This window comes from Equus przewalskii, chromosome 13, assembly GCF_037783145.1.
Source record: "Equus przewalskii isolate Varuska chromosome 13, EquPr2, whole genome shotgun sequence".
Classification (NCBI taxonomy): domain Eukaryota; kingdom Metazoa; phylum Chordata; class Mammalia; order Perissodactyla; family Equidae; genus Equus; species Equus przewalskii.
In genome coordinates, this window is record NC_091843.1 from 37622472 (window position 1) to 37647127 (window position 24656).

Here is a 24656-nt window from a genome sequence, read left to right on the forward strand (position 1 = left end):
TGATTTCTTCCATCTTTAACATGATATATTTCCTTCACTTAAAAGATCCAAATACTGCTTTAGAAATCTCGTCTTAAAAGAGATTCCAATATCTTTTTATTTTGTAATTAACAGAGGCTATATTTATACTAGCTACATTATACTAACAGAGGCTACAAGAAGACTGATATATTAAGTTTTGTTAAAGGTGTTAAACATAAATTTAACCTAAAGGTAACTTTAGGCTGGTAAAATATTTAGGGGACTATGTTAGAGATTAACACAAAAAAATTTTAAGTGACTTTTAAGTATCAATTTTTAGGTTGTATTTTAATCAATATTTTTGTTTGAAGTTTGTGTTTAGAGGGTGAGAATGGTGGTGGATTGTGTTGTTTTAAACATAGCCTGGTTGACAAATTCACTTACTGTAATATCTTTCCTTTTATATATATTTGTCTTCTAAACAGAAGGACGATTCTGTCTGTATTCTAAGACTGACCATGAAGAAATCTATCACAAAATGTTTTGTATATTTGTATTGAGATAGGACACTGAATCCTATTTTGGGAAAAGATTCCACTCTTTTAAAATCTTGTGCAATTTCCGCATGTTGATTTCTTTCTTTTCTTTTCTTTTTTTTTAGTAAGTCTCCTTAAATGTGGATCTAAGCACCTGATGTACTATTTCGGCCATGGTGAAATGCATGATGGAGGCAAAGGAGAAATGACAGAGTTAAAGTGACTCATTTCAGAATGTAAGCTCTCTGAGGGCAGGGGCTTTGTCATGTTCACTGTTCTATCTACAGAACCAAGAACATTTGTTGAATGAGGGAATGTTAGGTCTCTCTGCCCTTACCATTGTGGTTGTAGCTCAGAGGAATTTTCACTGATGGTGTAGAAATCCTCCTTTGGAGCCTGGATCTCATGTTCGGTGTGACTGGCTGGTTCCGGAATTGTTGGCATAAGGTTTATTGGGGTATTGTCTGGACTTTTGTCCTTTGTGTAGCTGTCACTTCTCCAGGGAAAGGAGGCCAGTTTTGGAGAAAATTTCCACGTGGGTAACTTTGGAGAAATCTCTGATTTCTCCACTTCTTTTCCTGCTGAAAAATATAATTAGTGATCAGTTCAGGTAGAAACAGAATCTTCCTCTTGGCTCAGGGTTGAATTGGAGCAGGGAGATCCTGAAGAGTAATTACCTGGGGAAACAAAGAGTCTCGCTGTGGAGACCGCAGTCCCAGCCTCGTTTTCTGCAATACACTGGAATTCCCCAGAGTCTTTAGGAAATGCTTCTGTGATAATCAAGGTACAGACTTCCTCTAGAAAAGAAAGAGATTCGACTTGAGCAGAGTATTTGGTTGCCCCAAATTAACAAACAAAGAGTGTGGGAGGGTGTCAGGGAGAGTGGGTACCAGAAATAAATAGAGTGTTCCTGAGATATTAAAAAAATCGATCTGATCAGATTTTTTTGTCTTTGAGTGGGCTTGTGAAGACAATCTTAAAAATATAACCTAAAACAATCCCAGCATAGTCCCTGTCACCTGCCTCTCAGACATGTCTGTTTTCTCTGTTAGCCTGTGAATTCCTTGAAAGCAGGGATTACACTTTACTCCTTGACTTCTAGATTTCTGTAGCTTTAGTGCTTAGCATAAAGGTCCTATAGAAGGGTTTTCTGAACTGATCTAAAAATTATCATTGCCATGGTAGTTAGACCCAATGTTAGTACAGTGGTAGCTGTCGTGTGATGGGCACCACACCTACCTCTTGAACAGTCAACAGTTTGGATGTTTGATGTCAGGACACCTCCTTACTACCTCTGTGTATAGTTCATAAGTCAAAAATACTATGCCAAGTGGAAACAGAGGAAGAATGCATGCTCTATGAGGGCAGGGACATAGTCTGTACTGAGTAAATATATGTTGAGTGAACGAATAGATGAATAAATACACTGATCAATCCCAGTTATCTTGCTTTTGCTGTTGTGTCAGTTCAAGAGTTGGCATAAGGTAGCCTTGGAACTACCTATGAAGGCAAAAGTGATTTAGGAGACAAAGTCTTCTCATGCTAATTTTGATTTAATCATTTATTATCAAGATGTTGAAAAATTGTGCTTACCGGGGATGGATGATAAACAAGTTTCTGAAAGATAAAACCAGAGAATAGAGAGAGAATTTAAATAATGACAGTTAATTTAATTGGGAGAAGGAGCCGTACGTATATGAGAAATAACTTGAAGCAAATACAAGGTTGGCCGTAAGCTGGAGTCACAGACCATAAATTCTGTAGAAACTCAGGAAAGGGGCATAATGGAATGAACACTTGGCAGGATGCTAGAAGAACTGTATTTTAGTCCTGTTCTACTACTGAATTGCTCTGTGACTTTGTGAAAATTGCTTTACTTCCCTGGGCCTTAGTTCTTCATCTCTAATATGAAGGTAAGACCAGATAATATCTCTCCTCTGAATGTGAACCACTGCTGAAACACTAGGCCTGAGGCGGCCTCTTTTTCCTGAGAAAATCCTTTTCTTTTAATCTCTCTAATTAATGTAAAGTTGAATATTACATTATAAAAATATTGTAGTATTACTGTAGAAAAATACATGAAAGGTTAATAATAGTTTTCTCTGGGTGATGAGACTGTAAGTTTAAATTTCTTCTTTATGTTATTATATATTTTCTAGATTCATTATAATAAATTTGTATTACTTTAGTTTCAGAAAATGCAATATGTTATTTTTAAAAGAAACACCATATTGTGTAATAGAGATGTTTCTTCCTAAATGTGATGTGCAAATGTTCACATTAATTATTATTTAAATTTTAATGAATTTATAGTCAATAGATATTTAAATTAATTTAAATTAATATTTAAATAAAAATTTTCTTGGTGCAAGAACTATCTTGGACTTGAACCCTGGCTGCAGCATTTACTAGCTTTGTGACCCAGCATTTCTGATTTCAGTTTTCTTACTTATAAAATGGAGGTTGTAAAACACACCTCAAAATGTTGATGTGAGAATTAAAGGAGAAATTCTTTTAGGAAATATAAACTCTGTTTAGCATGAAGTATATCATCATACTTGTTACCCCTAAATTAATTCAATATTTAAAAAGTTATGCATCTGTTTTCATTTGTTTTACTCTTTAAAAAATACGTTTATTCTCATTTTTTTCTTGTTTGTATGCCAAGGACTCATTAGGAAGATAGTTAAGATAAATTTATGAAATTAAACCATTATGAAAATAAACGGTTATTAAAACTATTGTTTCATCAAAACAAAATAGCTATCTTTCTTTTTTTTTAGGAATTGTTTGGATTTGAAATAACAATTGTTTAACGTTAGAGATTTCTGAGCCTGTAACAAATCAGCTATGAAACTTTAAAACATGAATTAGATTTCAAGATTAATTGGAATAAAAGGCAAATTGAAAAACTTATCACGATACTTTTCCTCAGAATCCGGAAGTCATCTGAGTCTGCTATCTCCTCTTTCTCTCTGTACCAGTGAACTTGAACTGCGGCTGTGGCCTGGACTCGGCATTCAAATACGACAAATTGACCTCTGGTTGTAGAGATGTCTTGAAGATGCTGAAAAACAAACACAGAATTATGGAATGGAAGAAACTGTTTTACCATATGCAATGATTTGGGATGCCAGTTGCAGTACGTGTGCAGGCTTTTTTTTTATCATAATTATTGATCACCGACTGTACCTTAATCAAAATGAGGAGCTGCTGGGCGTTCTTTTGTGCTTTATAGTGTGCTTTACAGTCAGGTATAGGTTATTTTTATCTTAACTTCATAGAGTTGTTTTTAATGAGAAACTTGTTATTCACTTCCCCAAGAGCCATTTTTCAAAATGGAAAACAGGTGAGTGGAGAAGTCTTCAGTTTGTTGTGTTAGATTATTTTGTTGAGTACATACCTAGTCACAGATTTAGTCTTTACTGTTGGTCACAGGAGCATGGGCAGCATTGTAATTTGTTAAGGGCTCTGAATCATGACTTAGAGGACATGGGCCCAAATCTCAACACTGTGACCAGCTAGTTGAAGCTGATCACAGGACTCGGAAAAGACTCTTAACCTCTGTGGAACTCAGGTTCTTGATCTGTGAAATAGGGCTAGCAAAAAGCCCAGCCTACTCTGAGGGTTCAAGGCTCGTTTCAGATAAACAATCTGAAAACTTTTCTTAAAGAATGAAGAGTTATATTGATATACAAAAAATGTTTATTAACAATAGCTAGTTTAGTCTCACAATGCATAAATGAAGGGGTGGCGATTGTGGTAAATTTCCCCCTTAAATCCTGATTACCCGCCCCCCACCCCCACCCCGGGGTCGATAATGTCTACAATTTATCTATAAAGTCAAACTCCATCGTGTAGTAAAGGATAGGTTACCTTGGTAAACACAGGGGCTGCAGTGCAAGTGGATCCTGACAGGCTGCTGCAGGGACTCTGCATCTGATTTAAGAAATAGAAGAGACACTGTCATCCATATTGTCAAGGCCCTAAAACCTAGGTGCGTGATGGCTATGGACTAACTGGATCAGTTTTAGGCGCTACTAACTAGTTCAGTTTTAGCTGCTACCAAACACACCCTAAGTTTCCTTTTTTGAAAAGGATGATGTTTCTAATTGAAATGTCAGTTTGGATGTCTGCTCCAATGCCACCCTTTTTTCTCTCATCTTCAGCATTCCATCAGCCAAGATGGTGAAATACAACTTTGGGCAGTTATGTTTGAGAAATGAGTATTGGCAATTATTTAGAGATTATATATTACAGATTTAAATAACTTCTAAATTTTACTGACTAGATTTTTTTTTCCTCTTCCATACAGCTGTGCTTGTTGGATCTTTTAGGTTTTTGAGAAAGCACCCCCCCTGCCCCCCCACTTTTTTTAATTAAAGAGGAATTCACTTCTTGGATAGTTGGGATACTCTTGTTATGGGTCTGAGCTCGTAGACACCAACTGTCCCTTATGGTCTGGCACACAGACAAATGGCCAACCCACAGGACTGCCATGAAGTTATTTCTGAGACCCATGGATTTCATTCTTGCTCTTTCTGAGGTCATGCAGCTGGAGGCTCTCCTCACATACACTTTTCAAGAAAGTTGCATTGATTCCTTCTTCTCTGGGTCTGTGTCTCCCTTACCCGGACCCCTCAGAAGGCATAAAACTGAACCTACCCTCTGGGGGTCAATACACAATGGTTGAACTAAGGTAGAATAACTTGATCTGATGTTGGAGGTTTCATTAACTGGGGAACTGATGGTCAGAGAAACTCTAGTGGTTTTCTTCTTTATCCTGTGGGGAAAACAAAACCAAATACAATCCAGTGAAAGAAAGATTAAAGGTGGCTTTGATAGAAATACCTCACTGTATACATTTGAATGTATCACATTTTTTACCTATGATCCTTAATTTTCTCTTGATTTGCATAATAATTTTAGTTTCTTTTCTTTTTGGCCAATTATTAGTGGATTATGGCTCCTAATAGTTTCACTTTAAATTTCCTTTGTCTTAGTTCGATAGTTCGTGGGCTGTTACTAAACTTAAATTGTCCAGAAGAAATAACTTATAAGGGAAATAACCACTTCGAAATTTGTCTTGGAAGTTTTAGGTGTTTTTTGGGTCTTTTTTGTAAAGTGGAATCCCTCCTATATTCTTATGCAACAAATGCACATTCACTTCATATTCTATACTTACTCTGACATTTTTGTAGCATATTCCAAGCACAATCCTAGAGACAAAACTTTTTCTTACTTCCTTGGGTACCTGTAAGAAAGAGAAAACAGAAAGTCTGTCTAAATCTCATTGGAATTTAGTAAAATTTAGTTCAAGCGTACTGTATTCACACTAGAACCAGCAAATTAGTTACAGACAGCAGGTCAGTCTAGAACATCTGAATTCTCTCTCTCTCTCTCTCTTTTATGGCTGAGGAAGATTTGCCCTGAGCTAACATCTGTGCCAATCTTCCTTTCTTTTGTATGTGGATCGCTGCCACAGCATGGCTGACAAGCAGTGTAGGTCCGTGCACTGGATCTGAATCTCTGAACCCAGGCTGCCAAAGTGGAGTGTGCCAAACTTTAACCACTACACCATGGAGCCAGCCCCATCTGAATTCTTGACTAAGGATGGAACTACTTTAATGTTCTCAGTTTAAAATATCCAGATGTTCACTTTTACAGAGCTATAGGACTTGTGCCCAGAAGAGGTACTAGGTCTTTTCCCAAAAGCATCATTTCAGAGGGCGTATATTGGTGTCTGTGAATTTGCATTTTGGTCTGACGTCTTCAGCATATTTGTTATAATAAGAAATCCATTGAAACACATTGCTGTCTTTACTATAAGGAAGGATGTTGTCAATGTGCATATTATCTCTATGAATACTGAGTAGAGAAATATATCTCAGTTCTTAGTATCAGGAATAATTAGGCTTCTCCTATGCTACTAGTTTAGTTTTTCCTCATAGATACTGTGAATCTTACTGTTGGTTTTATTTCCTTCTGTATTAGTGACTTGAAAATTTAGAGCTAACTTCATAACCAATAATTCAACAGAGATTAGAGCCAGGGTCTCCTAAACTTGTAACCTGAAACTTTTTTTTCACTATATCTATGATGACTTATTTACCCAAAACCAACATTTAGATCACATGACCCCACAAAGAACTTTTTTGTTATTTCCAGATAGAAGAGGCAGATGGAAGATGTAGACTAGCCTGAATAACAAAATACTGTAATTTCCAGAAAGCCTTTGTTTTATGGAAATAGAATATTAGAAATTATAACTATTCCCCCCAAATCAAGGCTATAATGCTGTAATGAAAAATTTAGTTTTATATGCTACAATGCGTTAATGAAAAAAATTAGTTTCCACTTAAAAGTCTTTTACACATAATGTTTGATACCATCACTAGGACTAGATTTATCTAATCTCTTTCAATCTCAATATATAATCCTGTCATACTTGGTGCCTTTTTTCAGTCTTTAAAAACTCCTTTATCATCTTGGAGTTTTAAAACCATATTAGGCTTAATTTGCTTTAGACTAAAATTTAGGTGATGTGAAAGATTTACTATTTCATGTTTCATTTCTTAATGTGGATAGTGGCTACAGAGTATACATTTTATTATTATTTAAACTGTATATATAGATTATATTTACTCCTTTCTATGTGTATAGTATTTTATAATAAATGTGTAAGGTTAAAATAAATCTGTGAACTGGAACTACCTTTTTTTTTTAAGGGTTAGTTGGTTGGTTTTTCATTTTTCACAGAACAGATAGAATTATTCATTGGTAGTTCGGAAGAAGATAGGTTCAGTTCCATGAGTGTATGTGCACTAAAGGGGTTGCAGATGTGCACAGATTACCTTTCTGCCAAAATTGGGCACAAACAGAGTCTATACCTACAGACTCTCTAATTGGGGTAGAGTCAAACCTTGAAGTGTTGGCTGTATTTACTTGACTTGGATCATTTTTGTAATGAATGAAAACTTCACAAACACTCAAATTCTTGAATTGGTGAATACTTCCTGATGTTTCCTATGCCAAGACCCTAGGAGCAACACAAAGGAGTTTGGTGTTAGCTGACACAATGAAACTAGATGAAAAGCTCAATAATTCAAAACATGCATAATAATAATAATAATAGAGATACCATCTTAAAATGCCATAAGACATCAGAAACAATAGTTCTAAGACATTAAATAGTGCCAGTGATGTCACAAGACAGCACATGATTACCCCATAGACTGTTAGAAGTAAATGATATGATTTCAAAGGAGACAGAAGCTTGACTGATCTAGGAAAATTTCCTGCCCAGGGTGGAGCTTCAACTGAACTTTAAAGAATGTTGAAATTGGAAAAAATGAGGTGTGTATGTGTGTGAGTTGGGTATGGGGGTTTGGGGGAAAAGTCGGGGGATGAATAGAAAAGGGAAGTCAGTAACATTTATGGAACATTAAACTGCATGCCAGATACCATGCTTATCCTTTTATCTCATGTGTGAGGAAAGCATTCCATAACCATGCAATGGTGTGGAACGCTCTGGGATCAGATTGCCTGGATTCACCATTTGTTAGGTATATTAGGCTTCCCTCTAAGCCTCAGGTTCCCTATCTGTAAAACAAGTGCAATAATACTGTTTATTTCTAGGGATTTTTCTTTTTTTGATGAGGAATATTGTTTCTGAGCTAACATCTGTGCCAATCTTCCTCTATTTTGTATGTGGGACACCACCACAGCAGCCTTCATGAGTGGTGTGTAGGTCTGCGCCCGAGATCTGAACCTGCAAACCCTGGATTGCTGAAGCGGAGCATGCGAACTTAACCACTATGCCACTGGGCCAGCCCCGCTAGGATTGTTTTGAGAATTAAACAAGATAGCCCACAAAAACACTTAATTCATACGTGCCGCATATCAAGCACTCAATAAATGTTAGCTGCTATTATTATTGTGATGTTGGTTGTTATATGTAGATCCAGGTGATGTTCCACCTTTCCTCAGAGGATTCTAATCTAGCCCTCCTTGATTTTCTTCTCTTGTGAATTTACAACCTCTATAATATACTTTTGTTTTTAATTATTTATTACCATGTACTTTCATTTGGAAGCTCCTTAAGATTAGGGATCTTTTCATATGTCTTCCATCCCCAAAGTATCTAGCCCAGTGTCAAACACAAAGTAGGCATGGAGTTGATTGATTTTATAGATTATTGCTTAGGGAGATGCTATTCATAGTTGTCCTAGGAGGTGTGCATTGCTTTGTGCTGTTTCCTTCCACCCCATCCTACAAATAAAAGCAATTGATATAGAAAGATTCCTCCTCTTTTGACCTTGGCAGTGAGTCCTTATTCCACACCAGCCATCTTAGGTGGAGTTAACCAATCACAGAATTGCAGACCAAGAGAAGACGTGGGAAATTTTATCTTACATCTTTGGAGAAGAAAACTAAGGATCAGAGAGGTTATATTATTTTCTCAAGGTCATGCAGTCTGTTGGTAGAAGAGTCAGGATTAGAATCCAAATCTCCTGTCTTCTAGTACAATTCATGTAAGCCTCTAGCAAATGGACTCTGTATTATCAGATAAGTTTAAAACTACAGCTATTGGTCTGAGTAGTTGATACTGTAGTGTAGATAGAGTGTATTTGTGGTTCTGAATTCACTGGGTAATGGAACAGTCCTTTTACTTTGTATGTGAGCTCCATGAGGGCAGGGACTTAGTCTGTTTTGTTCACTCTTGTATCACTAGTGCCTAGGAGGGTGGCAGGCACATAGGAGATGCTAAATAAGTATTAGTTGAATGAATGAATTTGCTTTGTGACCAATATTGGCTGAGACCTCAGTTGAGAATGTTTGTGGCTTCTAGAGATTCTAAAAGTTAAGTATCAGACCCTGGAGAGAAACCTTATAAACAGCAGGGAAACTCTGACTGTGGCAGGAAGATAAAAATGAAATGCTTCCCCCCATGGGAAGAGAAGGATTAAGTGAGAGATTGTGTATGAAACTTGTGGAATGACTTGGAAGAAACATGTCTTATAAATAAATATAAGGTCAGTTGGTTCAAGAGGCTAGAATTTCCTCTAAGCCCCTTGGCACATCTCAAAGGAGAAGCTAGAAAACATCAGCAGAATAGTTTTTGTGGTGAATGGGCCTCAGGTTTTTGCCCACCTTGAAACTGTCCCATTTCCCAGGCTTATGAGAACAACAAAAAAAAAGAAAATCCAATCCTTATAAAGGGAAGGTCATACTGGCCTCTTCACATTCCAGATGCTTCCTGTTCTAAGCATGAACAATGCTATCGTTGTTCCCATGCTATCATTAATCCATGAAGTGACGAGGCCAGGCAGTTCTTCCCATCTGCTGTCCCTCATCTTCTAACCAATGAAAGAAGACAATGATAACTAATGGAACCAAAAGATGCCCTGAATTTTACTTTGGGATATGCCACTCGTTAGCATGAGTTAAGCAATCTATGTCCAAAGATCGTATAGATATGGATAAAAATAGAGAGAAAGGCCAGGTAGTGTGGGAGAGAGAGCACAAATTTAGGATTGAGGAAATCTGGATTTTGGTTCTCGATCTGTCATTAATCAGTTATTTGACCTTGGGCAAGACCCTTTGGGGGTCTCAGTTTTCTCATATCTAATGAGAAGTGAGAAGTGAGATGGTCCCTAAGATTTCTTCTAGATCTATTTTCTCTTTTAAAATATTTTTCAAATTTCAGGGTGTGATCACGCTTTAAAAATCTCTGATTTTCATAATTACCAGAATAGATGAAATTCTATCAGAAGATAAGAGAAAGAAAGATGAACACTGGCACTAAAAGCAAAAGCAGTCAGCACTTAGGGCTGTGGCTTAGACTGCTGCTCTGGAATGCAGAGGTTTGAAAGATGAGCTGAGCTTTAGAAGTAAAACGGTTTAAAATGTTATTTATTTATGAAAATAAATCTTTCAGAACTCATTTAGGTAAGTGATAAAACAAAACCAGACATGAGAACTAGCCTCCCCTTTCCAGAAAAGAAATAATTTCTAAAAGGAAGCTCCCTCTTAAGTATTGACTTCTCTTGCTAAAGCTGCTGTAGTCTTTACATTTGATTCTCATGTATTTTCCTTTAGGGGATAGAAAAGATTTTCCAAAGAAAAACCCCTTTTGCTCTATTGCTATGGAATAATACCACACTCTAGAGTATCAAAATGAGAATGTGGATTCAGAGTGTGTATGAGCCATATATGTGACCTGTCCTGAAGTGTTCCTTCTTGATTTTAGGTAGCACTGGGGATGTCCTTGAGAGAAAAAATAGCTAGAGGTTTTACTCTGGTGATGAGTTATGCTAGCAGGCTTCGTGTCTCACGTAAATGGTAACCTTTGCTGAGTGTAACCCTAGCTCTTTGTAAAGAGAACAGAATTAGACTCCACCAAATGAAGAGTCCAAGACCTTGGCAATCTTACCCTGGAAAGATGGCAAGATACATAGAGATCAGACAAATGAACAATAATGATGCCCTTATAACATTGCCTAAATAGCTAGGATGTCTGTAGAGTTACACTGGCTTCATGGATATAATGTAGGCTCAGCGGTCTGAAAAATAGAATGTTAGATCCATTTAAAAGTGAGCAACAGAAGAATATGATAGTAGCAACAATAGGGAAAAATTGAGGAAAGAGAAGTGAGATAATGCAGGTTTAGCAATGTATCATATTTCAAATGTTTTAAAATGTCACATTAGTGAGAATACTTACTGAAAATCCACACCGTAAAATGATTAGTGAAAATTCACACAATAAGCTAAACTTAGTGCATTCCTTTTAAATGTTACTTAAGTTATTTGATTTGATTGAGAAGTTTATTGTATTGTTCTGATTTATTTTCTTTTGTTTGCCTATTTTATGATTTTAGTCTTTATTTAAAATATTTATCTCCTATTTGATAACAGATGCCATACTAAGTAACTTTTATTCACAGAAAGATAATTAATTTGAAGTGTCCACAAAGCAACAGATATTGTAGAAGATATGTGCTTTTTATTTCATATTATTACCTAACAGAGCAAGAGGAAAGAGAAAAAATTATTGAAGAAAGAGGTACATGAGTTAAGTCAGAACAGGAATTGTGAATTGTGTGTATGTGTAATGATTTCCATCACTTTTGAAGCAAGTCCAGAGCTCCTGCTCTTTGTGGTCCACTGATGTCAGTTGCTGCAAAAATGAATGAATTTGACCTGCAACCATATTCAAGATTTTGGAAGAGAAGATGATATTTGACATCAACTGAGTATTTTGATAATGGTTTTGAAAAGTTCGTAAAGAAGTTTAGTACTCAGGAAATTCTAAAAATGTGCCTCACCATTTCTTCCCCAGTTTATCTAGACCATTTTCTAGCAACAGTGGATTTTTATTTTTCCGGATCTCTTGATTCTTTACCAGACTGCCTTCACGTGTGGCTCTGTCTCTGTCTTTTTGTTGTCTCTCCAGCATTTCAGAAAAAGAAATGACCTCTTTTTACTTTTAACACATTAAACTAATGTGAAGGGTGAGCTATTGCTTTCTAGGTGACTAGAGATTTTACTTGATCACACAATGTTTTGCCTCTTCCCTAGTGTTTTGTCAAATTTCAAGGAGATTATCAATACTGTCTGTCCATGTTAGAGTAAAATTTTCACTGTCCTAGTGCTCATGGTTCCTCCAATAGCTAAATTGTGTTTTGATGTAAAACCACTTTTTCTATGAAGCTGTTTTAAAAGACAGCTACTGCACTGTAACTAGCATACAGACTTCTATTTGGTTATCTATGTGGCTCAACCTTTACTGTACTTGTTTTCCTGTTGTCAAGGTCTGCTTTGCTCACGGCCCTTCTCAGGCTGCTTCTCCAACAAAGGGTATGATGCCTGGTCATGGGTCAGAAGTGTCACTACTTCCTCCCCCTGATGCAGAGATCCTAGTGGGCTTGGAAACAACTGGGACATATCTTGAAACTCTTGTTCACTGAGGGGCTCTTTTGGGAGCATATGGTCTTTCTCTTGTGGCTTGATGTTTTAGATCAGGAATTGGAGAAGAGTTAGCTGGACAAGTTCATCTCTGATCCATGTAGTGTCGGCTCGAGCAGCTGGGGCTAGAGAGTACATTTTTCCAAGATGGTTCCTTCACTCACATGATGGCACCTTGGCACTACTTGGTCTTTCTCTCCCTCTGCACCTGCCCCTACATGGTGTCTCATCCTCCAGGACCTCTCCATGTGGCTTGGACTTTTCAAAGCATGGTGATCAAAGGATAGCTGGGCTTTCTCACATGGAGGTTTAGAGCTCTAAGAGCAAGTGTTCCAAGAATCATCTCTCTCTTTTAAAGAAAAATTTCCCCTACTTTGTTTTTTTGTGGTTTCTTGGACCCTCAGTTATGGCAGTACAGGAAGTAGTTTTAAAAGACCCAATTTGTGGGAGTCTTCTATAAAAAACTCAGGTCTTAGTGCTCAAATACTAAGATAAACAAATGTTTGGCATGAATTATGTGGCAAGCTTCTTTTTACTTTGTTTTGTTAGAGAACTTTTGAATTTACCTAAAGATTGGGTTTAGGAATTTTTTTTAAGTATTTGAGGATGAAATATTGAAATTGAGCCAGCCCTGGGGCAAAGGAGCAGTGGCGGCAGAAGCCTAGACTCCAGGAGAATAAGCTACAATACTTGTGGTCTCATTCTTCTGCACCTGCAGTGATTGTGCTGATGAGAGGTGTCAGGAGAAAAGTTGCCTGGAGCTGAGAGCCTTACTGTCTTGGAAGCAATCAACAACTTTCAATCCAACTTTTGGCAAAACTGCCAAATTGACAAACTTTGTATTTTGCGGACTCTCCCCTCCTCTTTTGTCTGTTCGCTCCCTGGAACCGTCTCCCTCACACACTTTGTAGTGTTTTCTTCCTTTAGCCTTAGCTGTCCAAAGCTATCACTTCCTCAAGCCCACATCAAGACTCAGTTGTTTTATGCTAATCCTCCAATAGACTGGTTCAGACAAAGACACGGATTTCTCCATGAATACATTCCATCCCTCCATTTGTCTTTAAACAGGAAGAGCCATTACTTTAACCCAAATGACAGCCTCTCCAGTGGTGGCACTCTGAAGCAGACAAGCCAGTTGGCGAGTCATCGTGGAGGTAGTGGAGATTAGATTCCTTCTCATGTCTTTCGCATCCTGGTAAATTCAGAAGAGACTGATAATTAACCCCAAAACTTTTATTTCCTTTGATATTTAACCTAAAATAGAAAGAGGATGTTTGCCCTTTTGATGCCACTGGCTTAAGTGCAAGTTTTTGTAAGATCATGCCCGATTTTTAAAAGAAGCTGTTCCATTTTTGTTTGCTCTACACACACACATAGAATTATTGCCAAGAGGAATAGTGTGTGCACAAGGACAGCTAAGACCGCATACTGTCCTTAGCTGGGAGTCAGGTTACCCACCACATGGACAGTGGCATGTGCTAGAGCTTGTGTAACTAGAACAGTCCTGGACAGGAGAATTGGCAGCATTAAGCAGGCTTTGAAAATTAAAAAAAAAAAAAAAAAGACCATACACAATCTTCTCTGAGCTTGATTTTTAACAACTGTAAAACAAGGTTATCAGCCAGGCACTGTACTAACCACTTTTTATGCATTTTCGCATTCATTCTTCACAAAAACCCCAAGATGTAGAGATAGTATTATTCTCATTTTCAAATAAGGAAACATAAGCTTAGAGAGGTTGCACAAATTGCCCAAAGTCACAAACCTAGTAAGCAGTGGAGCCAGGAATAAAATTCACACAGTCCATCTCTAGAGCAGAGAGCTCTTAGCCTTAACCTTAAGAAAAATACTTCCTTGACCTGTGTACTTCTTGGGAAAGAGGAGGAAAGGGGACCTGGGTTTTAATGAAAAGCCTGAGGTTCTACTTTATAACTAGCCTTTGGGTTTAGAAGAGACCTTATAAGGATATGAACAGAGATGTCCACCAATAATCTTCTCGTACACAGGACACTGGATTAGAAACTTAACTTTGACAGTGGTTTACGTTTATTGCTTAGATAAGAAAATATATGTGGTATTCAGATAAATTGAACTGGACAGTGTGTAAAAAGCTGTTTGCAAAATGTGAGAGAGATGTGTGATAATTGTGTTGATTTCATTTTGGGGATGTGAAATAGCTTTGGGCCAAAGCCCCAAAGACCCACATCAGAGGCCTCGGCAGAAGCAGAACTGAATGTGTGTTCCGTAAATAAAAATATTTGGGAGATACAAATAATAAATCCTCACTCGGTCCAGACCCCTCACTGCAGAATATGATATAATGACACCCACTTCAGTTCTCTCAAGAAATTTACTGAAGACTTATACAAGGGGCGGGGAAGAGGGTCATTAGGACAGGTTACCAGGACGTCTTTCCTCCCTAACTTTCTTCTTTTAGCACAGTTTAATTTAGCTCATTGTCACCTTGGCAATGTTGAACTGTGTGAGAGACTGAGAAGCTGAGTACAGAGTAGGGGAGAGAAGTGTGACAGTGACAAGCACATGGAGGCAAGGGGCAGCTTGAGGTGCCAGGAGATGGAAGGGTCATGATAGTAGACACATGGCTGAGCAGGAGCTTTTCAGGGAGGTTATTGAGAAGCTGGGGTTTAGGGAGAACTGAGAGAGGACGTCAGGCTAATCTCAGGGCTGTCCCTGGTTCCTACACTCGCTTCTGGGACGGTGCACTTCTGCCCCATCTGTCTCATACAAGACAGATAAATCTCCCTTAAGTAGAGGTCCTAGCATGTCACTCTATACCCAGTACAGGAACCTGCAATGATTCCTTAATGCATAATACCATCTAAATCCTTCATCAAATTCTTTGTAGTGTTAATGGATGAATGAACGAATTCATTCTGTTTAATTCTCCTATTGTGACTTAAGATACAATAATATACCCTCGATAAGTCCATTTAAAAGGCACCGACATGATAAACACAAAATACAGGATAGTGGTACAATTGAGGGAAGTTGGGGGAAGAAATAGGGGAGGAGCACATAGATAATGTAAGTTATTTGTGTTGTTCCAGTTCTTGGGTTGATAACTGGTTCACAGAATTCATTCTATTTTTAAAAAGAAATAAAGAAATGAACCGGTAAATAAAATAAAGTAGAAGATGCCATGCATGTTATTTCATAATTCAAAGCATGACTTACTACATGTGTTATGCACCTGAGGTCCTTTTGCAAAAAAACTTCAAAGTTACGCACTTACATATTCAAAGTAACATCATGGAGAATCCATCCTGTATACAAGGTCTACCAAAAGTAAGAAAAGGAAATTAAAATTGCCACCTTAGTCTCCACCTGTGGTGGGCTTTTCTGAGCAGTATGTAAAAATGCAGATAATTTAAGTAGTTATCCTTAACTACTTATCTCCAGCCTAAGGCTGGTTGAGATCAGGTAAGTCAGTAGCCCCGACAAAATACACTAACACTCCACTATCTAAATTTCTGTTCCATTTAAGAAGTTACAGACTGCTTACCCACCTCAGAACATGCTTGCCTGCCATTTATTCAATGTTATGGCCTTGGATTCTTTTTTTTTTTTTTAAGGAAGGTTAGCCCTGAGCTAACTATTGCCAATCCTCCTCTTTTTGCTGACGAAGACTGGCCCTGAGGTAACATCCATGCCCATCTTCCTCTACTTTATACGTGGGACGCCTAACACAGCATGGCTTTTGCCAAGTAGTGCCATGTCTGCACCCAGGATCTGAACTGGTGCACCCTGGGTCGCCAAGAAGCAGAACGTGTGAACTTAACTGCTGCGCAATCGGACCGGCCCCTGGATTCTTGAACCTGAGATCAGAGGTCCATTTTTCAATGTCTTGGAGGAATTTAATGTCCTAAGAGTACTGTCATACTTAGTATTCTCTTGACATTAGATCATATGACATTAAATCTTTTCTAATCATTGAAATGACACCAATGTATGAAGAAATATATTCTGGAAGGTCAAATCTATTTTCAAAATAAAAGTGATATATAAAAATATTTTCCTCTTTGTTATCTGTCCTAGTAACTGAATGAAATTCTGGTCAATTCTACTGAACTACAGGAATTACTAATTTTCCGAGAATTAGAATCCAGTAAAATACAGTCAGTGCTAAAACTACTCTGAGTATAATTTAATTCTTTTGATTCATAAGGTACTTTCAGAGACTTGGGATATTCCATGCAAATAAATTTTCCAGAAATTTGAAACAAACTTTTGAGTGCCAAAAGATTTTCTTTCTTTCTTTTTTTTTTGCTGAGGAAAATTACCCCTAAGCTAACATCTGCACCAGTCTTCCTCTATTTTATATGTGGGTCACTGCCACAGCATGGCTGATGAGTGGTGTAGGTCCTTGCCCAGGATCTGAAACTGTGAACCTGGGCTGCTGAAGCAGAGCATACCAAATTTAACCACTAGGCTACAGGGTCAGCCCCCAAAAGATTTTAAAAAATAAAAGTAGTAGGTGCTTAGGGCAAAAAGTCTAAAAATTCAGAGAGTACAGAAGGTTTAAAGTGAAAAGTAAAATTTGATCCTTTCCAGTCTCTAGTTTCTACAAATTTCTACAATTTCTACTCCAATTTCCACTGTACATGCATAGAGCTATGTATATAATTTTATTTTATTTTTCATAAGTGGGATAATACAATACAGACTATTCTACAGCTTGCTTTTCCACTTAATATATCTGGGTCACCATTTGATAACAGCACATAAAAATCTAATTCTTCTAAATTCCTACATAGTATTTTTCGTATGGTTTTTAATAGTTTCCTTAGTCAGTTCCCTGTTGAAGAATATGTGGGCTATTAAAAACAATACTTAAGTGAGCATCTTTGTAAATTCACCTTTGCATGCTTTTGTAAGTGTATCTACAGGAGTGGAATTATAGGGGAATAAAGCACATGCATTTAAAATTTTAATAGTAAGATCCAAATTGCTCTTTTCTAAAATGGTACCTTCTCAATAGTTATTTGAGAATAGCTTCCTCACAATCCTCATAATATGATATCTTATTGTTTTTTTTTTGTTTTTCTTTTTCTCCCCAAATCGCCCCAGTACATAGTTGTATATAGTTTTAGTTGTGAGTCCTTCTAGTTGTCACATGTGGGACGCCGCCTCAACATGGACTGATGAGTGGTGCCATGCCTGCGCCCAGGATCCGAGCAAGTGAAACCATGAGCCGCCAAAGTGGAGCACGTGAACTTAACCACTCCGCCACAGGGCCGGCCCCTATCTCATTGTTTTGTAGTCTTGCATTTCTTTAACCATAAGTGAGGTTGTGCATCTTTCATGTTTTTACTGGCCGCTTTTGCTTCCTCCTCTTATAAAATAACTGTTGAGAAATATGATCTTCCAAACTGAATTTAGAACATTAACAATGTATCTTTACAGCTACACTTTTACAATTAGACTTCATTCAAGGTGATTATTTAACAAATAATATTTTAGAATCTTGAGATTACTCTTCATTCCTATTTTTTTTTTTATGCAATACATTCTCACACAAGATATCTAACACCAAGATGATGACATTTGGTCTTTCCTGTTTGATTTAATGAACAGTTGTACCTTACCCAGACTTCAGTCTAATTTGAGCCTCATACAAGTTTGGAAAATTCCTGAAGTGGAAAGCTCCAAAAAAGTAGGGGGGAGGGGTAGTGCTGGTTGACTTCACTCATTCCCTGCTCTGTCAAAACAGTACATGCTTCCTCCCACTTTGGTGAGAAACAACCTTGGAAATAATTTTCTACCCATGGGTATAATTCTGAGCTTAGGGCCTCAGGCCTTCTTTTGTGATCTACAGTTTCTACCACACTGTGGCTGCTTAGGAAATGTCCAAGAAAAACAACAATAATCCTGGTATTTAGTTTGTCAGTTGTGGCTCAGGGCATCAGTGGGACATAGAGCAGAATTCCTGCTGAGGAATATGATCCTCACTTGATTCTAATTTTATCTTTGTGGTGCAGCTTTTAAATATGAGGACAGCTGGTGTTGGATAAATCTGTCCTCACAAGCTGTATGAGATTGAAGTAAAATTAAATATTTGGGGTTAAATCCAAATACAAAAATGTGGAAATGACTGATTAATCTCTTGATATTTCACTTGCTGCATCTTGGTGAAAAGGCACTCACTATTCATTGTGAGCTCCTAGCAACAGTCAATTTGATGTGTAAGATAAGCAGAATGTGTGCCCTCATTTAAGGTCTAGCATTTCATGAAAGGAAAAGCAGAATTCTTGACTTTCACCCCATCCTCCACCCTGCTGATAAAAATGATAGGCCATACATACTTGTTTTGTTAGCAACTCACTTTCTTTGCCTTTCTCCCTTGAGTAAAAGCTTGCTACCAATGAAATACTGAGGCCCACACTTCCACTTGGGTTGGGATAGTAATCCTTTGTGGCCTCTGAAAGTTTGCAAATGATGGGACCCCAAACTCCTAGTAGATTCTCCCCCAAGTGACTAAATGTCTTGATAATTGCTAAGGGATAAATAAGGGTAGTGAGTTCAGAGAACAGTCAGGTTGCTGGCTTTTCTTCAGCTGACTAGATTACTAAGGTAGAAAAGCACTAAAAATAAATCAGGGCACAAACTCTCCTGCCAGGAGTTGAGTATTGAGATAACTTGTCTTCTCGGCTGGTGTTGACATCATCTGTTCTAATGCACTGTGCAAACAGGAGCCAGAATGAGAAACAGATTTGGCCATGAACTAGCATCAGTAAAAGTCCATAGGCCTGTCCTGATATTCTTACTGTTTGCTTCTTGTCAGACTTAATTAGTTTCTCCAAATCCTCTAGGAGATAGCTAAATACATCAAGGTGAGAACTTGAAACCAAACTCAGGACCAATCTTAGGGGAAATCATTTGATCTCTTCTAGTTTCAAATATACCTTTGCTAGGTCACTTCCATGTCAGTTGGGTTTCAGTGTTTTCCCAAAGGGGTCAGAAAGGTGGGAAGATCTCTGAGGAACTCAATTCTAGGAACTAAGATTTCACAAAGCTCCAAGTCACCTGACGTGGAGTAAGGATTCTTATTGCTAAATTTGTTTCCATTGTTGCTTCAGATGTCCTGAGCAGAGAGCCTTTGCCTGTTGGAATTACTCTATGGATCTCATTTGAACTAAAGTAGAGGAGAAATCATGTAAATCTCTACCTTCTTTACATCTATCCCTACTCTCTTTTAGTTTTATAGGAAGTTGCCTTTAACTGGAATAATACTATCTCACACTGGTTAAGTGCTTGATACATATGCTTTCACACATTAATCTTGTAGTCTTCAGAACAAGCACGTTAGGAAGGCAGATGTTATGATCCCCTTGTTGGGGCTAGACTCAGAAAAGCCAACAGATTCAGACCTTGGCAGCTATTAGTATTAAGATCCCTGGGACTTCTGGGACTTCTTGGTCCACTCAGCCCTGTCCAGTCTGACCCAGGGCCCTCTCTCCAAGTCTGGAGGTTTGTTCTGTTTTTGTAAAATGATTTATTTAAACGTTTCTATTAAAAAAATTCATTCTTATTATAGAAAACTTGGAAAATAGGGCAGAAAAGAAAGAGAAAAAAGACCAGCCATAGACCCAGTACACAAAAACAAATTCCTTGGGTTTCCTTAGGTTTTTGACTGAATCTATGGGATGGAAGGAAAGATCAAGTACGTATTCAGTAATGTTTATGCTGTCTCCATCCACTCTCCTGCATTTAGCATAAGGTACAAAACAGACTTTTTAGTCCAGTCTCCTCCTCTAGGGATCCTTCCCAGGTAGATATCGGCTCTAGACCTTCCAGGCTGAGCTCTAAAATGTGAGCCAAAATGCCACTTCCATGCTTGGTAGAAATCAGCTGTTCATTGTTCTCCTTTTAGTACTCTTCTCTTTTTTTCACACGACATTCTTCCTTTCCTTCTGGCTATATCAGTACAACTATTCTCCATCTTTCCCTGCTGGTTGTCGTTTCCAGTCAAAACCACCAGCAGGACTTTTGCAGATCTTTCTTCAAATTCTACCTGGCTTCCCCAGTGCCGAGTCAAGGGCCCTGATAACATTGAAGAGAGTGAAAGGACTGCCCTCACTCCCGTCTCCCATGCCCAGCTTGGCACTCAGAAGGTCTGTCTGACCAAAGAGAGGAGCACTGGGAAGTGCGGGCACTTTAGCAGCTCCAGATGTTTGGAGCCAGGAAATGTTGAGTTCCAGTATATCTTTGATTTCCCTCCTGCATTAGTGCCTTAATAATAGACATTAGGTAAGTATTTATTGATGAGCGTCTGAGTGAGTGAGTGAATGTACTTGGTCCCAAGAGCAGAAGTGGTAAACCGCTGCACTGACTTCCTGTAAATTAAAAGCATCAGGATTGTATTCTCTGTTCTGCCCCCAAGGAATTAGAAACATTTGATTCTCCTCATCTGTAGTATCACTATGATATGAGAAAACCCAGCCAACCAGCAGCCTTGGTTTCAAAGGTACTCACAGCCTCCACGTTGTCTGTCTGCTTTTCTCCTCCTTGTTGTCCTCACAGAAAGAGCCCCTCAAGGCCGGGCTTGTTTGAGGTAGATCCCTGCTCTCTGGCAAGGAGGGGCATATGCTGGAGTGACAGCTGTGTGCACAAAGGCTAGGGTATCAACTGCAAGGGATGAGGAAGGGTCTCCCTATTCTGCCCTATTTGGTGCAGCCCCAGCTTTCAATTAACCACACTTGGGGACTGTGTATCCTCCAAACAGAAGGGCAAAAAAAAAAATGTGACCCTGAGTTAACCACTAATAATTATGCGTCAAATCTAAATGAAAACGAGGAGATAGAAGGCAGGACACAAACTGAAGTCTCATGGTGAGCAAAGCGTTTTTAGCTGGAATGTAAAGAATTTTGGTTTGGGCATTTTGAGGAAATTGTAGCCACCCTTCCTCTCAATCCAGTTGCTTGGGTCAGGATTACAATTTTACTGATTTCAGAAATCTAATATTAATCTTAGCATTGACTTCGGTGGAGGATCTATGCAGGGCTGTAGATCTTTATGGAGAGGTATGTGGAACAGGACATTTTTTCTTGGAATCTTAAGACTTTTGTTTTACACACTGTTGGTGGATGTGCTTTTGATTGTGTTGGATTGATCAAGACACTTAAAATACAGTAAAAAGAATTTAGGTCCAATAAATAGAGAAACTTCTTGAATCATGAATAAGCTGAAAATCTCTGTGATAAGTATAGATTTCCCCTCTCTGTAATAAATTATATGATTAAACAGTTAGTTTTGATTGAGGACCTACTGTGTGCCCAGCACTGAGCAGTGGGAGAGTACTAATGAAAGGAAGAAACATGAATGTCATATGACATTTATAGTAAACTAAGTGTAGCCTAAGTGTGATCCTCAGGAATCAGTTTCCCTAAGTAATAATCTCTAAGTAAGTAAAGCAGAATTACTGTAATACAGTAAACTAAGTGCAGTTGATTACAGCGCCACACACGGTATAAAAATTTTAAAAGCCATTCAACTCAGCCAGTATTTTTTTGAGCATCTCACTCAGGCTCACCTCTTTATTTTATTTTGTTTCATAGCTCCAGACTACTGTCTCTAGTTTCAGTCAGTTGTTTACCAGTGATGCTTGTTAGTCATGACAGGAGCTGGGAGAATTCAGTGTAATCCTATTTCCAGTAGTAGTGCAAAAAGGCAAATTGTCTGGAATGATTCATTAGAAATATAGTCTCCCTCATCAAGGGATGGCATGTTCCATCAGAAGAGAAGTAATTTATGTGCTGTGATCATGAGTACTGATGGCTTAATGGGCTCTGTACCTGTAAGAACCTGACTCGACATCTGGTCCCTGGAAGCTGGTTTTTACCAGGCTGTCAAAGATCAAGGCAAGCTTCAGGTCATCCAAGTTAATTCCTCCTTAAAATTTTTTTTTAAGCATAGAAGGATCTGAAGTCCAAAGCAGAGAAGCCATTTGCCAAGGTGGTGAATTACCTTGAATGCCAGAAAAAACTGTGAAATTTGAAAAAAAACTTACTGGGTATCCTTTAGAATGCTAGACATTGACTAGTGTATCCTTCCAAGTTATCTGATTCTCTAATGATCTGTACCTTTCATTGTCTTTGAATTATTTTAAACTCTGTAAAATTGTGTGAAACTGAGGGTAATGCAAATTTTATCTTGTGGAGGTGCAATAGACCGCCACCACCACACACAGGAAGCTAGTTTTGCATCTATTAACACATTTATCTCAGTATTTCTGTTTACTTTTTGAACCAGTTTTTAACTTCTTACTGGTTCTCTCTTTAATTAATGAGTTTAATAAAACCTTTGCTCATTTTATATTTGTGTGACAATCATAATTGCACCTTAAAAATGATCCTTTAACAGGAAGAAACAAGGATTTTAGTAAGAGCTCTCTGTTCCTTCCTTCCCTGTGAATAGATTATAGGCCCTGTTTATATGGGTTTCTGAGATAGCCAAGCAATCACTTGTAATTTTTTTCTCACAGTTTTATATGTTTATAGGCCATGTGGATAACATCTCTCTCTTTTTTTTTAGAATATTTGTTATAAAACTGACCATTATGAAATGAACAATTTAGTGGCATTTAGTACATTCACAATGTTGTACAACCACACTTCTGTCCAGTTCCAAAATATTTTCGTCACTTCAAAGTAAAACCCCTTATCTGTTAAGCAGTTCCTTCCTATTCCTTCTTCCCCATAACCCCTGGCAACCACAATCTGCATTCTTTGTCTGTGGATTTATCTATTCTGGATATTTCATATAAATGTAATCATACAATATGTGACATTTTGTATCTGGCTTCTTTCACTTAGCACAATATTTTGGAGATCTATCCATGTTGTATCATATATCAGTAATCCATTCTTTTTTATGGCTGAGTAATATTCCGTTGTATTTATATTACACAATTTGGTTATCCATTGACATTTGGGCTGTTTCTACCTTTTGGCCATTGTGAATAGTGTTGCTATGAACATGCATGTGCATCTACTTGTTTAAGTACCTGTTTTCAGTTCTTTAGGGTATATATCTATAAGTGGAATTGCAGCATCATATGGTAATTCTATGTGCAACTTTTTGAGGAACCACCAACTGTTTTCCACAGAGATTGAACTATTTTACATTCCCATCAGCAATGTACAGGGTTCCAATTTTTCCACATCCTCGCTAAACCTTGTTATTTTCCATTTAAAAAAGTATAGCCACCCTAGTGGGTGTGAAGTGGTACCTCACTGTGGTTTTGATTTGCATTTCCCTAATTGTCTAAGGATGTTGAGTATCTTTTCATGTGCTGGTTAATCATGGGGGAATTTTGAACAGTACATCATGTTTTGAATATGCTAGGGAGGTTGGTATTGAAAAGAAATCTTTGATGACTCTCACTGTAATACAAGTAATTATCCCATAATTTATGTTTCTCAATTTAAGATTTTATACATTAAGTTTTATTAAATGATTCTGTAGAGGGAGTTATCTTTTTTGGACATAAACTGGAGAGGATTTTCTCCACCCACTACATGACTCTCTATACAGGGTGTTTTTGCAGACCATGCCTGAACCCTCCAGAGTGTCAAGCAAGTGCTCTTCAGGAATTCAGGAAAATGTTGCCATGGTGGTAATATCTTTCCTCATGAAATGCTGCTGTGTGAGCTGTTTTATGCCCTAAAATCTTGCTTGGAGCTGTCTCTTTGTGAGGTTTATTTGCTGATTTGCCTTTTAAATATGGATAAAGAGTACATTTTAAATAATAATGGTAACAACAACTAACTTTTATTCAACATTTATTAGGTGCCAGGCTCCACGAGGCATTTTATGTAGATTATACCCTTTAATCCTAGTAGAACATTAGCTGCTAGGGTCAGATCTTGTTTTTCTTGTCCACTGTTGTATCCTCAGCATCTAACACAGTACCTGCCACATAGCAGGTATTCAGCAAATGTTATTCAGTGAATAAACAACCCTTTGAGGTAGTTTCTGTGATTACCTTCATTTTAAAAGTGGGGCAGCTGAGGCTAAGAAATGTAAAATGATTTTCCCAAGGTCATACAGATGGACAGTGGTGGAGTCCAAATCAGAACTCAGTCAGTCTGCCCCAGAGTGTATACCAAATTGCCTTTTAACCATAATATTCAGAACAGCACTTTCACCTCTTCCTTCTACATTCAACCA

At 37.9% G+C, this 24656-nt stretch overlaps 1 protein-coding gene and 1 long non-coding RNA gene across 5 annotated transcripts in view; one reads left to right on the forward strand and one right to left on the reverse strand.

Moving 5' to 3' along the window:
• Positions 1–16498, forward strand: part of LOC139075306 (uncharacterized) — a 32861-nt gene extending 16363 nt beyond the window's left edge. Inside the window, exons 3-5 of one of the 2 annotated variants that reach the window (XR_011525564.1) lie at positions 623–733; positions 3482–3639; positions 16061–16498. This is a non-coding gene — a long non-coding RNA (uncharacterized lncRNA). Of the gene's footprint in view, positions 1–622; positions 734–3481; positions 3640–5982; positions 7194–16060 lie in introns of those variants that run through there. The other variant, XR_011525563.1, reaches the window with a different exon arrangement.
• On the reverse strand, positions 621–21216 carry LOC103546914 (palladin-like). Of its 3 annotated transcripts, XM_070570932.1 has the most exons (9): positions 20961–21208; positions 7420–7536; positions 5683–5751; positions 5163–5280; positions 4374–4436; positions 3423–3564; positions 2091–2114; positions 1175–1294; positions 621–1078 (listed from the first exon to the last, which is right to left on the reverse strand). In XM_070570932.1, the coding sequence occupies exons 3-9, from the start codon at positions 5688–5690 to the stop codon at positions 831–833; spliced, it is 723 nt and encodes a 240-aa protein (XP_070427033.1). In that variant the 5' UTR covers positions 5691–5751; positions 7420–7536; positions 20961–21208; the 3' UTR covers positions 621–830. The 3 variants fall into 3 exon arrangements, with proteins under 3 accessions (XP_070427033.1, XP_070427032.1, XP_070427034.1); XM_070570931.1 differs by lacking the exon at positions 7420–7536 and having other exon boundaries at positions 20961–21216; XM_070570933.1 differs by lacking the exon at positions 7420–7536 and having other exon boundaries at positions 744–1075; positions 20961–21210.
• Between the last annotated feature and the right edge of the window lie 3440 nt (positions 21217–24656).